This window comes from Haemorhous mexicanus, chromosome 15 (genome assembly GCF_027477595.1).
Source record: "Haemorhous mexicanus isolate bHaeMex1 chromosome 15, bHaeMex1.pri, whole genome shotgun sequence".
Lineage (NCBI taxonomy): Eukaryota > Metazoa > Chordata > Aves > Passeriformes > Fringillidae > Haemorhous > Haemorhous mexicanus.
The window spans coordinates 16,575,624-16,591,524 of NC_082355.1; the positions used below are offsets into that span (position 1 = coordinate 16,575,624).

Below are 15,901 nucleotides of genomic sequence, written 5' to 3' on the forward strand. Positions count from 1 at the left end.
GGGCACGGCTGTGCTGCCATTGCACAACCCAGCTCTGCTCCTGGCAGAAACCAAGATGGTCACTGGAGATTATTCCAAAGGAGGCTCTTCCTGCAATGCCCTGATCCTTCAGCACCCCAGAAAGCACAGACAGCTCAGCTGGGGCACAGGAGGGTTAAACAAGGGTGAGGAGGTCACCCCTGGCATCTTGGTGCCCCTTTTCTTGTCACCTCTGACTGTGGCTGCAGCATCCACCAGTCCAGCCTGGGTGAAGCTCAGCCGTGGCTTCACCTCTGGAGTCAGACCTGCAACTCAGCTTCACTCAGCTTCCCCCCAACAGGTCCTTCACTGACCTTGGCTTTTGTCCTGACCCTTTCTGTACTTTAAGGAGAGTTACAAAAAAGATGGAGAGAGATTTTACACGGGCAGAGAGTGATAGGACAAGGGGAACTCTTTGAAACTAAAACGGGAGAGATTTAGATGGGATATTGAGAAGGAATTCCTCCCCATGAGGGTGGGCAGGGCCTGGCACAGGGTGCCCAGAGCAGCTGGGGCTGCCCCTGGATCCCTGCCCAAGGCCAGGCTGGACACTGGGGCTGGGAGCAGCCAGGGATGGTGGAAGGTGACCCAGCCATGGCAGGGGTGGAATGAGATGGGCTTTAAGTTTCCTTCCAACTCAAACCATTCCATGATTTTATTCTCTGACTTTCTGAACTTTTCTGGAGGTCTCTCACCCTTGAGTACCTGGTTTCCACATCCTACCTGTAGTAAAGGCTTCTTTTCCAAGTATGATTCCCAACCCAACCCTCTCGAGAGGAAGAGGAGGTCAGGCAGAGGACCAGAAAGAAAACAACTCCCCCAGATCCGTTTAAAAACATTCCTGGTTGTTTTGCATCAATGCCTTGTGTGGTGGAAGCTGTTTACTGCCTCAGCCCTTCAGCTGCTCGCAGGGAAGCGTGGGTGGGTTTGCGGTGGGAGCGTGGGTTGTGACCTGCCAGGAGAGCAGGAGAAAGCTCCACCACCTCATTATTTCCATCCTTGTGGCACTCACAGCTAGTTCTTGTGGGTCCTGCCCAGAGATCCCTGAAGATGCCCCTTTCCCAGGATGTAAACATCCTTCTGAGCTCCTCCTGCCTTGCAAAAGCCATGATCTGGGTTCTGATCTGACTCTGATCTCCTGTCTGCACATGGCACAGGCATCCTGGCACGCTCCATCAAAGCTGGGAGCCGTCCTTTGGGGAGGGCAGCGATCCCACCTCCCTCCCTGGGAGCTGATCCCACTCTGGAGCTGTCAGAGCAGCCTGCCCTGATTCAGCTCCTCGGAGACATCTTGAAAGGCCCCAGCAACCTGAAAGCCTGCAGCTATTTTGCTCCCACATGGCCTGGTTTTCACATCCTCCCAGCTCCCCCATGCTCAGGAGCAGCTGCTGGGGGGGTGCCTCATGGCTGAGCTCTGGACTGAGATCCTGCTGGAAGTGTCCTGCTGGAGCCATGTGGGATGTTCCTCTTGCACTCGTCCATTCATCTTCCTGCTTGTTCATCAAAAGCACTTGAGCCCTGTGGAAGGCAAAGCCCGTGTCAGATGTTTGAAGAGCCCTTCGTTCTCATTCAGGCTGGGCAAGACCTTCTGAGGTGTTGTGATTCCAGGCTCTGCAAGTGCCTGGAGGAGCTTGGGTGGGATTTTTTCCCAAGGATTTCAAGTGGATCACAGTTTTTTAGGGACTACTGGGGTGTCTCTTGCCCAGAGAGCTCAGAAACCTTTGCTAATGTGCTGGAAATTTGTCTGGAGCCAGGATCTGGTTTAGCCAAGGATGTGACAGCAATCCTGGGATTTGAGGAGCTCGTCCATTCCAGGGGTCCTGTGCCAGTGGGAATGGGAATTTGAGCAGTGCAGGCAAGATAAGTGGCCCTAAGAAGCCTTCCACTGACTTGTCCTACCTGTTTGATGTCTCTGAAGGAAGGGTTGTCTCACCCGGTATCTCCACTCATCAGGAGGTGCAGACCACTAAAGTGAGGGCTCTGCCCATCTCTGCAGCATGTGGGTGCCCAGACCTCTGGAACAGGCACAATTCCTTGGGCAAACAGGAAAAGCTGCTGCCCTTTGCCTGTAGAAATAGAGCTGGTTGCAAAAACAGGTTTGCCCTCGGAGGAAAATTTTCAATTTGAAAGCAAATCAGGAAGAACTGACAGTTTTCCCCCCTGTTTCCCAGGTCAATCAGAATATATATTATATATAAATATTTTTTTTTCTAGTAATGTCTAAAGGCATGATTTTGCCTGACCTTTTTGAGTTGAGCTCCATAATTAATACTTGGCTGGAGTCCTGAAGTGAAAGGTACCTTTGCAAGAGCATCATTTTTTCATTTTCACGTGTCAGCAAAGATCTCCCCCCACGCCCCAGCTCTGAAACAGGGAGCTCGCTTGAATAATGATCTGATTTCAGCAAATTGACAGGTTTTCTGTGGAAAGGCTTCCACGGAAGCATTCCTGGTTATCTCTATTTTTTTTTATAGAGTCCTGAGTCTACAGCTTCGGACCCCCTGCTCTCCCCAGAGCCTTCAATGCTCCCTGTCAGCTCCACTGGGTGCAACTGGGAGCCAGATTAGCTCATTATTTTCCCAGCATCATTTTCCCACTCTGCAGCTGTTGGATTCCTCGAGGGTTTTATTCAAGTGTTGCTCCCAGTCCCGGAAAGCTTTTTCTCCCTGGGATCTTAAGATAGTTTTAACGTGATTATGAGGCCTCCTGCTGCGTCCAGGGCAATTTCCACTCCACACCAACCATCTCCAGAATAGCTCCATTATCAGCTGGATGGTAACAGACATTCCAGGGCAGCACGGCCAGGCCAATTTAGACATCATTCCATAAAGATTATGACCCCTTTCCATTTTGCCGTTCGCCCTTCCGATGATTTATTTCCGTATTTTCCTTGCCCATCTTCATTTCACCCAAAGAAAAGCCAAATGGCACCTCCTGGATGGGCTCAGAGCTGGGATAGGCTGAGGGTTAGGCAGGCTCTGTCCCCAGGCTGCCTAAATGGGTCTCTAATTGCGTTAGATCTTGCTCTGAGTTAGATAAATTCGATCTGACCAGGCAGGTTGGCACCGGGCTTTGGCGGCTTCTTTGAGCATCATGCAAATTTCAGGAGGCTTCAGGGCACCTATGTGGAGTCAGCCCGCATTTTCCCTGGATTTATTCATTAAACAGTGCCTCGGGAGCTGATGTCCATTTGAGGCTGGCTGCTGTGCTATCATTATTTCGGCAGGACTTGGAGACTGCCTCTGCTGACTGCAAGGTCAGCACTCACTAATTGTCAGCTGAGCAGCCACTCAGGGGGGAGCAGGTGCTTTTTGGGATAATACCTGGGTTTGGGAGCTGGGATTCCACGGATTCCTGTGCTTTTTTCCTCTGGTTGTGGGTTCCTTCTCTGGTTTGTCAACAGCGGAAGAGCTGAAGGGCTGTTGGGAGTTGGGGGTGGACGCAGGGATTTGTGGCAGACACAGCCACCACACGAGACCCCGTGAGCATCTCGGAGCAGAGAGGTCACCCCATGGCTGATGTGCCCTCTGGGACCCCAGTGGCTGTGGTGGAGGTGACCCCAGTGAAGTCAGACTGGCAGATCACAGATCCGGGCCTCTAACTGTGCTCCAGAATTGTTGGGGTTCTTTGGGAGACACCATCTTCAGGGACAAAATCTTGGGAGGGCCTGAAGGAGTGTTTTGAATAAAAGGATGGGTCTCACATGGGTAAGACCACAGATCTTGGCTTAGAGATGGGTCCATCCGTGTCCCTCCCTTGTCCAAAGCAGCCCCTGGGACCTGATCCCAGCCCTTCCCTCAATTCCTTTGTGTTGGGTGAACAGGGAGCAATCCTGGGAATGCAGCTGGGTCTGCTCAACCAACTGAACCCCTGGAGATGCTGTGGCAGGGCAGGAAGGGGCCCTTGTGGCAAACAGGACCCCCAGGCCATTGAGGGCAGGAGTAGAAGAGAGCTGTAGATGCCAGGAGGTGACACCAAGCCAGGGCAGTGCTTGCCTTGTCCCTGTCCCTATCCCTGTCCCTCAGGGTGCTGCTGTGCCAGGAGATGCCCTGAGCTCTTCCCATCACCTACAGGGTGAGTGCAGAGCAAGCAGGGCTCTTGGGGGGGCTTCTTCTCCAAAAACCAGTGCAGTGGCTGCACAGTGTGCTGCTGGAGGGTCATGGAACAGGATGGGAAGAGCTGTCTCAGCCCCAGCCTCACCCCAGCACGGCAGCAGAAGCTCTCGTGGCTCAGATGAGCTGTAAAATGGTCGGCTCAGGGACGAGCTGTGTCCTGTTTCCTGGAGCTTGAGCGTTGCCCTGGGTGGTTTTGGCAATTCAGCTCCAGCTTTCCTCGAGGCCTGCCCTGGTTTCCATGGACATAATATTCCCCTCAGCCTCCTGCTCACAAGGCTGTGCTGCACTGCACTGGAGCCCCACTCCTCACCAGGCAAAGCAAAGAATTCCCAAGCCTCCACCCATGGAAAGCTGACCCTGGGTCACTCAAAGCACGATCCCGGGGCTTATCCTTCTCTCTTCCTCTCCATATCCAGGGATGCTGCATGGCTCCAGGTTGGTGTGTGAAGGAGAGGGGTCGATGAATCCGTGTGAAGTTGAGTAACTCCGGTGCCACAATGGCTCCCTTGTCGCTTATGTTGATATTCCGGGCGCTGGCTCTGACTTTGCCTTTCACTCCCGGCCCTGTGAGTTGCTGCATTGTGGCGGCTGTTGGGGAAGCAGCTCCCTTGGCAGCTGCCTGAAAGGAGGCTTCTGGCGTGTGGGGAGGCACAGGAGGCCAGGGGGGCGTGGATCCCGCTTTGGGATCAGCAGTGAGCCAGTTAACAAGAGCTGGATTTTCCCCTGCGCTCGGGGAGGGGGAGCAGGGTGGCTCCCCTCCATCCCTGCCAGCAGGAAAAGGGTGCCCAGGGCAGGTTTTGTGGTTTCCTTTGGGAACAATGGAATTTCTCCTGCTGCTCGGTCCCTGCCCTCTGCACAGGCGGTGATGCCAGTGGGTTTGTGGGGACATGGTGACATCCCAAATTCCTGTTGCCTCCTGGCACTGCTGTCACTTGGACTGAGTTTGTTTTCCCTGGACAATCAGCCTGGTGCAGGTTGTGCTGGGAGCTGGGGATGTTTGAAGGAAGGAAAGGAGGGAAGGAAGAGGCAGGGGGGAGCAGAGGGGCTGAGGAGTGCGGGATCCCCTGACCCCCATCCAGCATCCATGAGTGGGAATCCTCATGGAATCATTAAGGTTGGGAAAAAAACCCCTCCAAGATCATCAAGATTTGATGTGACCCAGCCCAGAGCACTCAGTGCCACCTCCAGTCATTACCTAAACACCTGCAGGGATGGTGGTTCCACCACCCTCCTTCTGATGCCTGACCACCCTTTCCATGAGGAAATGTCTCCCAATATAATTTTTCCGAGTGTGCCCTCCTGGCAGAAGGAATCAGCACAGTCAGGGATTGGTGTTGGGGGGTTTGGGATGTGCAGCCAGGACCAGGCAGGTCGGGGACAGCCCACAAAAATTCCTCAACAAAACAAAGCTTCTGCTACTGCCAGACGAGCCCCAAAACTGGAGCTGTGGGTTTGGGCCTGCCTTCCCTGTGGCTGGAAAACTGGGGAAGAGCTGGAAGTGGCACAGGGAAGGGCAGCAGGGCTGGAAGGGGCACAGGGAAGGGCAGCAGGGCTGGAAGGGGCACAGGGAAGGGCAGCAGGGCTGGCCAGACCTGCCTGGTGTCTGCAGCAGGACCTTGCAGAGCCGGATGCAGCCTGGATTTGTGGAATTGGAAGGGGGCAGAGCGAGGAGCAATTACTGCCGTTCCTCACAACCCTGCAGGTAGGAGAAGTTCAAGGCAAAACGAGCAGGCAGCAGAGGCAGGAGCAAAGGGAAGAGCTTTTCCAGCGAGCACATGGGCCGGGAGTTCACTGCTGCCGGAATCTGTGGAGGCCGGAGCAGGCACGGACTCAAAAAGGCAGGAGAGCACTTCACAGAGGATGGGGGTCATCAGAGGGAGAGCTGCCAAGGATTCCTCCTCGGGAAAAATCCCTGAGCTGCGGCAGCACGGAGCCTGCAGGATTTTCCCGGGGATGAACATCCCCATCAGAGCATCCCTGCGGGAAGAGGGGGACAGGGGCTCAGTTTGTCCCTCAGATGTGGCGCTGGCACAGGTGTCCCCATCAGGAATATCACAGTGTGCACTGGGGAGACCTGAAAATGCAGGTTTTTTATCCAAAGCCACAATTTCTCAGCTGAGCAAATAGACAGCTCTGCCCCAAATCCCATTCCAGCACAGTGGCAGCAGTTGGAAGTAGGAAACCAATAAATACTGGGGGTAAAAGGAGGGAGTTACAGCAATTAGGAGAAATGAGTCGTTCTGGAGTGTAGAAAATTAACAAGCAAAGCCAAAGACATTGGGGGAAAATCAATTATTACAAAGTCAACACAATAAGTACTTTAAAAAATGCGCCGGGAAGAGGTGGAATTCAGGAACTGTCAATTCCAAGTGGAGATTGCAAAATTGTTAATTATGGAGAAAAATGCAAAAGTATTGACTAAATAGTTGAAGCAATTTGGGCTGAGACATAACAACGTAGGATGTGGGACCTGCCCATGTGTTGGGAACCAGCAAAGGCACTCAAAATAGAGATATTTGACATAATAGAATGGAATAATTGTGGCAAAGAGTGGGATCTCTCTGCTCCGGAGGTGTCCATGGAGCTGGGGAGCCTGGGGTGGGCAGGACTGGTAGGGCAGCGATGCCACGAGCAGCAGGAAGAGCTGGCTGGGGCTGTGCAGTGCTCACTGCCCCCGGCAGCCCCAGGGAACAACTGGATTAATGGCTAAAGCAGGGAATGGCTGATGGAAATAGCACTGACGTCAGTCACTGTGGCTGATGGCAGGGGACGCTGGGCACTGGCACTACGTGACAGGTCTGGCTTTTAAACTTTCCTTAGGCACGGTCCTGGCCTCCGTGAGGAACAAGGGCTGCTGCAGGCATTCCCACAGGGCTGGAGAGGCAGAGCTGGTTTGTGTTGGGTACAGAGCAGCTGGAGACTGATGGAGGCTCCCAGCTGGTAATGGGGATTTTATCACTATCATCATTATTATTTTTATTGTTTTGCATGAACACTGCTCTGAGGTTGGACATCAGCAGGAATTTTTCCATGGAGAGGGTGGTCAGGCATTGGGAGGAGCTTCCCAGGGAGGCTTGGAGTGCCCATCCCTGGAGGTGTCCAAGGAACACCTGGATGTGGCACTTGGCACTCTGGGCTGGAGATCAGGCACAGCATGGACTCGATGACCTTAGAGGGCTTTTCCAACCTGGAATTCTGGGATTCTCAGCACGGCATTGTGAGGCAGATCCGGTTTATCCAGAGCTTAGGGAAGGGAAGCTTGGCTGGGATTCCTTGTGGAGCGGGGTTCTCCTGGAGCTGCCCCTCGGCGGCGGCGCCGCGCCCGCTGCCATTCACCGCCGTAATCAATGGTCTGGAAGGGAATCTGAAATCACTGCTGATAAACCCGCGGCTGCCACGGAGATTGGTGGAGTGGGAGATGGTGCTGAGGACGGAGCAGTCATGCAGAGCAATCCAGATTGCTTGGTAAACTGGGCCCATTTAAACAAAGTGCATCTTAACGTGGAGCTGCGCGCGGAGAAACGGAGCGCTGGCTGATATCCTGGGAAGTGCTGACTTTAAAATGGATTCAAGGGTCACGCTGCACGAGTAGCTCAGGGTTAAGAGGCTGGCACAGACCTCAGGTGGAACAATCTGTGAGGTTAGAAGGGCAGGAAGGCACTGCAGGAAGCCCTGGTGAGATGGCACCGGCAAAGGTCACCTGTGATGGGGAACGGGGAAAAACTGGGGCAAGCAAAGATGAGGGCCCCAAAACAGATTTGCTGTTTGCAGGTTGTGACTTGGACCTGCTGTGTTTGACTCCTCGAGCAGAAGGCTCTGGTGTGCCTGGACTGCACTGCACAAGCAGCTCCTTGTGCAGAGGGCACTGCCTGCTCAAAGGCTGTTTACCCTCCCCCAGAAAGGTCACACCAAACCCAATTTCTGTGAGTCAAGGCCAGACAAATCGATTCCGTGCCTTTCCATGATTCCAGAGCCGGGCTGAGCGGGTGGAGAGCTTTCCAGGGACCCACTGATGGGGCTGGGCACAGACGGAGGGGGGCCCTCCCCGTGCCAGTGCCACGCTGCCCTGTGGGACAGAGCTTGGGAGCCCTGCAGTGAGAGGAGCCCTTTGCAGGGCTGCCTGGCAGGAGGTGACATTTAAAGGAGGTGTTTTTCAGGTACAAGCGCTGCTGTTGGGATGGAGCCCCCCGGGGTGGGGGGATGGTGGCTGTCACAGGCTGGCTTTTGGGAGCTGTTTATTTGTGTCCTCTCAGCACCCCCAGGAGCCCGGCTGGTCTGGCGGGGCTGGGGCAAGCACGGAGGGAAAGCAGGAGCTCGGGATGGGCCGGGCAAGGCAGGAAATTGGTTTCAGCTGGGTGGGCAGGGTGCAGGGGGAGGGCAGTGCCAGGTTTTTCACGATGCCTGTGGGCTGGGAGGGGACTCCAGAGGGTCATTGGCACCTGGGCAGCGCTGCCTTGTCCTCAGCTCCTCCAGAGCCCTCCTGGGAGGGGCTCACCTGTGCCTTAGTGGCAGGGGTTGCACCCTCTGCTCTGGCAGCCCACTGGCACAGGGTGCTGTGCCCCACCCTGGCAGTGCCCAAGGCCGGGCTGGACGGGGCTCGGAGCCACCTGGGCTGGTGGAAGGTGCCTGCCCATGGCATGGGTGGGATGAGATGAGCTTTAAGGCCCTTCCAGCTCAAACCCTGCCATGATTCTGTGATTGCACTTGGCCAAAGCTACCACTGTGGGTTTTTTGCCACAGTGATTAACCCGGTCTTCCCTGCTGCAGGTAGAGGTCATTCCTTCTCATCTGCCAGTGGTCCCTAGCAGAGGCTTTTCCTTTCCAGCCTTTGCCATCCTTAACCTTCTCTTCCCTGAACCTATTTCTCTCTTTTTTTGAAATATTTTGTCACGGTTTTTAACAACTGCTTGTCTGCTCTTCTCTGCTGAAGTGGGGCACTCTCCTCAAAACTGGTGCTCAGCTCAGCTCCTGGCACCCAGCAGAGCTGGCACATCCCAGCCCATTCACACATCCCAATATTGATGCATTTTTGGGTGGGAGGTTGGCAGCAGGGGTGGATCCCCAGCCTGTGATGTGCAGTGATCCTCAGCCAGCTGTGACTGCTCCTCACGAGGGTGCAGATTTGACAGATCCATCCCACATCTGTCATGCCAGCAGCTAATGGAAACACAGCCCAGCAACGGATTCGGGACACAACCCAGAGCTTTAATTTGATCCATGATCCCAGCTGAAAAGGCTGTCTGCAGTAATTCCTGCGGGAATAACACTTTCCAAATGATTTGCACCCACATTACCCAGGCAGGGATGTACCGTGCTGCACCTCTGCTGTTTGCTTGCATTACTTATGAGAAAATCAGCTAAAACAGTGTCAAAAAAAACTTCCCCAAGTCGAGCTAGAACATTTACTGCTCCTCCTCCCTCCACGAGGCCTGCTGTCGTTTCAAAGGAAGGAGTTCAATGGCTTGACATGTTTGTTTGTGACAAACCTACAGTGGCTGTTACTCATTTCCTTGTTATCTTGTAGGTACTTACAAAGAGTTCTTTTATCTGCTTCAGTATTTTTCCAGGAACTGAAATTAAGCTAACTGTTTTATAATTCTCCAGCTCTTCTTTTTTCTCATCATTAAAGACAGGCACTATTTTAGCTCACTTCCAGTCTTCTGGAAGCTCCATGATTCTCTACAAATTCTTCAGGAAAAAAAAAAAAAGCAGCCCTAACAGCTCTGAAGTTACTTAAATCAGGTCTCTAAGCATCTGTGGTGAATTTAATCAGGTCCAACCAACCTTAAAGCAGCTCATCTAAATGCTCCCTCTGTGTTCCTTCCCTCTGTTCGTCTCAATTCCTTCCCCTTCCTGGCCGGTGCTCGCTGTGTGTGGGACGCCTGATTGCCACTGATTTGTAGGAAAGACACCAGCACAAAAAAAGGAATTCAGCCTAAACGGCGTGGTGACTCCTCTCTCACCTCATCACCTTCAGATCCCCATCAAATAATTCCTGTCTTGGGCTTTTCCCCACGTTTCTGTTGGAGAAACCTCGTGGTGGCTTTTTCTTGCTCTCGGTGGTTGTGTTTCATTCCCCTCTCTTGCCCCTTGAACTCTCCACTCCACTCCTCGGTAATCACACCAAAGAAGGATTTGGTGGAAGGATTTGGAGTGGGATAATGATGTGGCTTAATGGCTGCTGGCAGGGAGCTGCTCCGAGCTGAGGCAGAGCTGGGGAGGGAGGGTGTGAAGTGGGCTCTTGGAAACGCTTCAGGAGCACATCAAAGCAGCGCTGGTGGTGACCCTGGGAGGAGAGTGCCGAGGATGGGAGCTGGGGGCAGGCCAGGGGCCAGCAGGGGAGGGAGGATGTGGCTCTGTGCTGGGCAGCGACACCATCAGAGAGGCTTTGGGGTGGCCTTGGCCACGCGAGGCTCTGGGGTTGTGCCAGGAACCTGCCAAGTGGGGAGCCCTGGTCAAGGGTGGTGACAGTGATTCAGGAGGCTGTGCTGATGGGGGGACCTTTCCAGAGCTGTCCTGCCGTGGGAGGGGACACCTGGGTGACAGATGAGGCTGGGACAGAGCCTGGAGGGAGTGATGGGTTGGGGCAGCACAGGGACCATGCAAAGTGTGCTCCCTACATGTGATGGGGAGCTCTTGGCCGGGATGGAGCCTGGTGCTGAGTCTGCCAGGATGGCTCTGGGGGCTGAGAATGGGGTCAGGTTGGATGACCCCACGCTTTGCCTTCACCTGTCAGGTGGGTGATGCAACATCTTCTCTCTTGCCTGCAGTTACCTCATCGCCGAGTGACGTTCTCTGCAGCCAGCCAGGCTCAGGACCTGCAGGACCCCTCCCAGCACAGCTACTACGACAGCGGGCTGGAGGAATCCGAGACCCCCAGCAGCAAATCTTCATCGGGGCCCCGCATCGGGCCCCTGGCCCTGCCCGAGGACCACTATGAGCGCACCACGCCCGATGGCAGCATCGGGGAGATGGAGCACCCCGAGAACGGTACGTGCCCGCCCTCGCGCCTCTCCCCTCCCTGGGAACTGTCCCCGAGGCTTCTGGTCCTCCATGATCCGTGGAGGTGTGGGTGACGTGGAGCTCGGCTGGGACATGCTCGGCTTGGTGGGGATGGGAAGATGGAGAAGAGGTGAGGCTCAGAGCAAGAGAGCAGCAAGGAGGGGTGGGGAGGGGACAGGTGGGTGAGGGAGGGGAGGTCTGGGTGAGCTGTGGGATGGGAAGAGTCACGGAGACAGGTGGGTGGGGCAGAAGACAGGTAGGTGTGGCAGGAAGCGGGTGGGTGTGGCAGGGGACAGGTGGATTTGGCCCCAGATGGTGGTCTGAGATGGCAGCGCAGGGGTGAGCCGAGGGGAGCTCGTGTGCTGCACTCAGGGGTCCCATGGTTGTCCGTCCCCACCTCAGGGGGACTGGGGTGTGCTGGAGCTCCCTGAGTGTGTCTGGGTCGCAGCTATGGGAGGTTCCAGGGGGCAGAGCAGGTTTAGTGGCACAGGCTGGGCTGAGGAGATCCTTGGAGCGGAGGCTCATCGAGCGTGGTGGTGGTGACAGCCAACCCCAGAGAGATGTGTCCCTTCACCTTGCTCCTCGGGTCACCTCCCAGTGGGGTCCAGCTTTCCCGAGAACCCCTGGAGGTGTCTGTGGTGTCACCACCAGAGAGCTGCTTCCCCGCGGTCGTGCTGCTCGTGCTGCCTCTGTGCTGCCCCCCTGGCTGCAGCCCACCCCCCCAGCTGTCTTCTCCGGCCAGCTCCCGTTGCTTCCTTGGATTTGGCTCTGGCTGTGCACATAACATCTTCTCTCCTGTACCTGCTGCCTTCTGTGCCTGTGTCCCCAGGGGAGGTGGCTGTGGAGGTGGCAGGGTCAAAGAAACTTCTGGGAGGGAAGAGGAGCAGGTGGCAGGGGGTTCTCCTGGTCTCCTCCTGTTTCTGGGAGCATCCTTGGCTTTGGGATGGGAGTGTGTGTGGGAAGGGAAGATGGCTGAGCGTGCGTTCAGACGGTTTTTAGGGAGCTGCAAACCTGCTGAGTCCCTCTGTTGGGGAAATGGACAGGTCTAGTGGAACATCTCTTCCCAATTCCCAGGTTATTCCTGGAGTAACACTGGAGTTATCTGTGTTACAACCATTGGAGCGAGGTGTGGTGGGGTTGCCAAATCCATCTGTTGCACCCTGCTGTCCACGAGTGTTGTGCAGATGACTTTCTCCCCCAAAAGTGCTAGTTAGTCACCTGGAAAGAGCAGTTTGGGGCGGTTCCTGGAGCCCTGGCACATGGTAGCAGTACTTGGAAGAGAGGCTGGAAGGGTGGTGAGCAAGGAGCTGCCCCATGGATGAGCTGATGGATACGGCGAGGTGGTGGGGGTGATGGACCTGGAAGAGGAAAGGTTGAGCCCTGGAATGTGACAGGAAACTCAGGGACGATGAGGGAGGAGCAGGGCTAAAACTAGAAAGAGGGGAGAGAGAGGAGCACCTGGAAGGTGGAGGGCAGAGAGGGTTGTCTTGGGATATTCCTTGGAATGTTCATTGTGTGCCCGGCTGGATGGGCAGAGCTGAGGAAGGGCAAGGGACATGGCCTGGAGCTGCCAGGGATGGCTCCCTGCTCACAGCATCACAAACCTGCCCTACCCACCAGCTCCCTGCCTTGGCACAAGGTGCCCTGTGTGTGCTCACCTCCCAGGAGAGCAGGAATCACCCCACACCCGTCCACCACCAGATCCCTGAGTGGTACAGACCCTGTGGAGGCTCCCAGGAACAACCACAACCCCGCTCCGCTCTCCATCCCCCAGAACGTCCTGCCTTGGCTCCCTTCCCACGGCAGTGGTTGGCAGTCAGGCTCCAGTGGCTCCAGCATCTGTCCTGATGCTGGAGGACATCCTGTGTTGGGTGCAGAGGCCGTGGCAGGTCTCAAGGCTCTTGGAATCCACCAGCATCCCAAGCTGGTCCTTGTGCTCTGCAGATAATCTGGCACGGCAGTTCAGGGGGGACCTGAGGAGCTGGGCTCAGGGTCGTGATCCTCTAAGCAGACTGTGAGGGCATCCTGGCACTGGGACAGGCGATCTGGGGATTAGGAGGCCCTGGGGTGTTAGATCAGCTCACCAGAGTTGTGTTTGCTCCATCACCTGCCCGAGGGGGATCCACAGCTCTGCTTCCAGACAGACCTTGCTAGTCCCGAGAAGGATCATGACTTGTTTCCTGCAAAGTCTCTCCGGTGATGTGGGACCATCATGACCTTTTGGGGACCGTCCCACCATGTCCTTGCCTTGGCTCCATCAGCAGCCCCAGCCCCTCAGAGAGGTCAGCTGTTGGGTTTTTGGGGAGCTGGGCAGACGAAGCTGTTCTTGACCTTCTGATAAACCGCGGAGACGCGCTGGATCCCGCACCCCCATCCCGCGGCACGAGCGCCAGGCTGACACGACTGTGCATTTTCTCAGCTTTCATCTGGTTATAAATATCCAACATAACAGGGCTTCCATTGCTTTCTCCAGGAGATTATCCCTGCAGCCGAACCAATCTGATAAGCAAGTATGCAAGGCTATTTATAGCGTTTCAACTGGAAGACAGATCCATGCTTTTTCTTTGTAGATGGTTCTTCACTTGATTAACACACATCTCAGTGTCCTCCTTTTTTGGACCCTTTCTGCTGTGCAGACTGCAGTAAAATGCTGTATTGCAGGGGCTGAGCCAGGCCCTTTGCAGGAGGAATTACGCTGGTTCTGGTGAAGGCTTCTCCAGGAGCTTGGCACTGACGTGGCCGCTCCTCAGTCATCCCAGGCGTTTGTCATCCCTGCTATTTTCCCTCTCTGCCCACTGTTTCCTCCCCAACTTTTCCCTGTGCTGTTCCCCACCTCGGTGGGGCATGCTGAGCTGGGGGTGTAGCTCAGTCTCCCACTTGGCCACCCTCTGCTTTTCCCAAAGACATCTCTTCCCCCCGGATCCCAGATTTGCTTTGGCTGGAAGGAGCCTGGGAATGCTGGTGCTCCATGGAGGCTCTGCCCTGCCATAATGCACGGAGGGCTTGGATGGGGACAGTGCCAGTCACTCTCCATCAGCCGTCGAGGGAATTTAACAGGATTGCAGGACCAAATACGAGCAATTTAAGAATTGTTACACAGAGCTTGTTTTCCCTCTGTCCCCGTGTGGTGCAAATGCATCCAAGATTGTGTTTTATTGGATGAGGCATTTCTGATTTGTATTTTTCCACCCCCAAAATCTGGTTTATGGCTGTTATTTAAAGTGGGGACCCCATGCCATTTTTAATGCATGCAGTCACAACCGTGCTCTGAGTATGGAATTAACAACCACCTCATGAGCTTTCCCAACATTCTCTGTGCCGTAGGATCCGCTCTTCCCAGATGTTTATGAGTTTATTCTCACAGTTCCAGGGAGGAAACTCCACCATAGGTGGGGAATGAAATAGAAAATTGCAATTTGCATTTTTTGGAGGTGGCTGCTCGCTCTGGGTGACCCTGGATGAGCTGGCAGCTCCTCCCTGTGCTGTCGGGATCCTGGTGTTCCAGAGGCATGAGGCAGGAATCTGGCTGCTCCCAGATGCCAGAGCCCAGGCTGCTGCTGGTATCTGAGGTGGGACCAGAGCCTGGCTTTGGGACTTTGTGGCAGAGCTGGTTTGAAGCTCTCCTGCCTGGTTCAGGCTTTGCTAAGCCCAGCCTTTTCCCAGTGCTGTCCGGGCCCTTCCCAATACCTCCGCAAAGCTGGAGGGGATGGATGGAGATTCCACTTCCCAGGTTTGCCTGCTGGGCTCAATAAAACCCCTCCAGTCCCGGTATTGCTTTGTTTTGGGGAAGATTTAGAGGGATGCATTGCAAAGGAAGAAGGAGCAGCTTGTCTTACCTGTGTGTGTCATGGCCACGAAATCCCAGCCCGTGGTTCTGCTGGGAGCATCCCTTTAGGAATTTCCCACTTGGTTAGCACAGTGTGTGAGACCCCAGGGGAGCCCTGCCAGTGGAAGGTCCTCTCTGCCCCCAGTTTCACCAGTTTACACTTAAACTCTGCTTCAGCTCCTCCCATTTCTTCCCACTGAGTCCCACAACACCAGAATTCCCTCTCCTGGTGCGTACTCGGAGATCCCATTCAGGCAACTCAACATTTAAAGGTCTCTTTGAAAGAAAACTGAGTCAAGTCCCTCCCTGTGAGCAGAGCCAAGGCAAGGGATTTTGTCAGCTGGGTGTCTCTTCCTCTCCTCCCACCCTTCCTCGCGCTCCTCCCAGCCATTGCCATCTGCTCCTGCCACCACCACAGACCTGCAGCCTCATTCCTGGGCAGCAGCAACATCTGGCACATCTTGGATGTGTGTGGTGCTTTTTGGCAACCCTTGCAGAGGCAGCCCTGGGGAGAAGTTTCCATCCTCCTCTTTGCTAATTTCTGATTATAGTTCAAGCCTTCCGTTCCTTCGGCTCATTTTCCTCTCTGCGTGGTCTCCAGTTTGCCCACAAGCTTTTGGTGGGCTGGATGTGTCCAGGTGATGTCCCACAGCCCCCCAGCAGCACTTGGTGACATCCACAGCAGCTCCAGGTGCAGGGATGATGCGTCTGGGAGTGTTTGTGTTCACAGTGTCACTGTGGCATGGAAACATGGCTGCACCTGGCTGTGTGTGCACCCTGCAGTGCCAGGGATTGTGGAATGGTTTGGCTTGGAAAGGACCTTGAAGCCCATCCAGTCCCACCCCCTGCCATGGGCAAGGACACCTTTCCCTATCCCAGGTTGCTCCAGCCTGGCCTTGGGCACTGCCAGGGATCCAGGGGCAGCCCCAGCTGCTCTGGG

At 55.0% G+C, this 15,901-nt stretch overlaps 1 protein-coding gene across 5 annotated transcripts in view; it reads left to right on the forward strand.

Annotated features, from left to right (window-relative positions):
- PCDH1 (protocadherin 1) overlaps nt 1-15,901 on the forward strand; it is a 56,319-nt gene that overhangs the window by 17,323 nt on the left and 23,095 nt on the right. For all 5 annotated transcript variants that reach the window (XM_059859910.1, XM_059859913.1, XM_059859914.1 and 2 more), the window contains one exon: nt 10,904-11,123. In XM_059859910.1, coding sequence (XP_059715893.1) covers nt 10,904-11,123 — 220 coding nt within the window. The remainder of the gene's footprint in view (nt 1-10,903; nt 11,124-15,901) is intronic.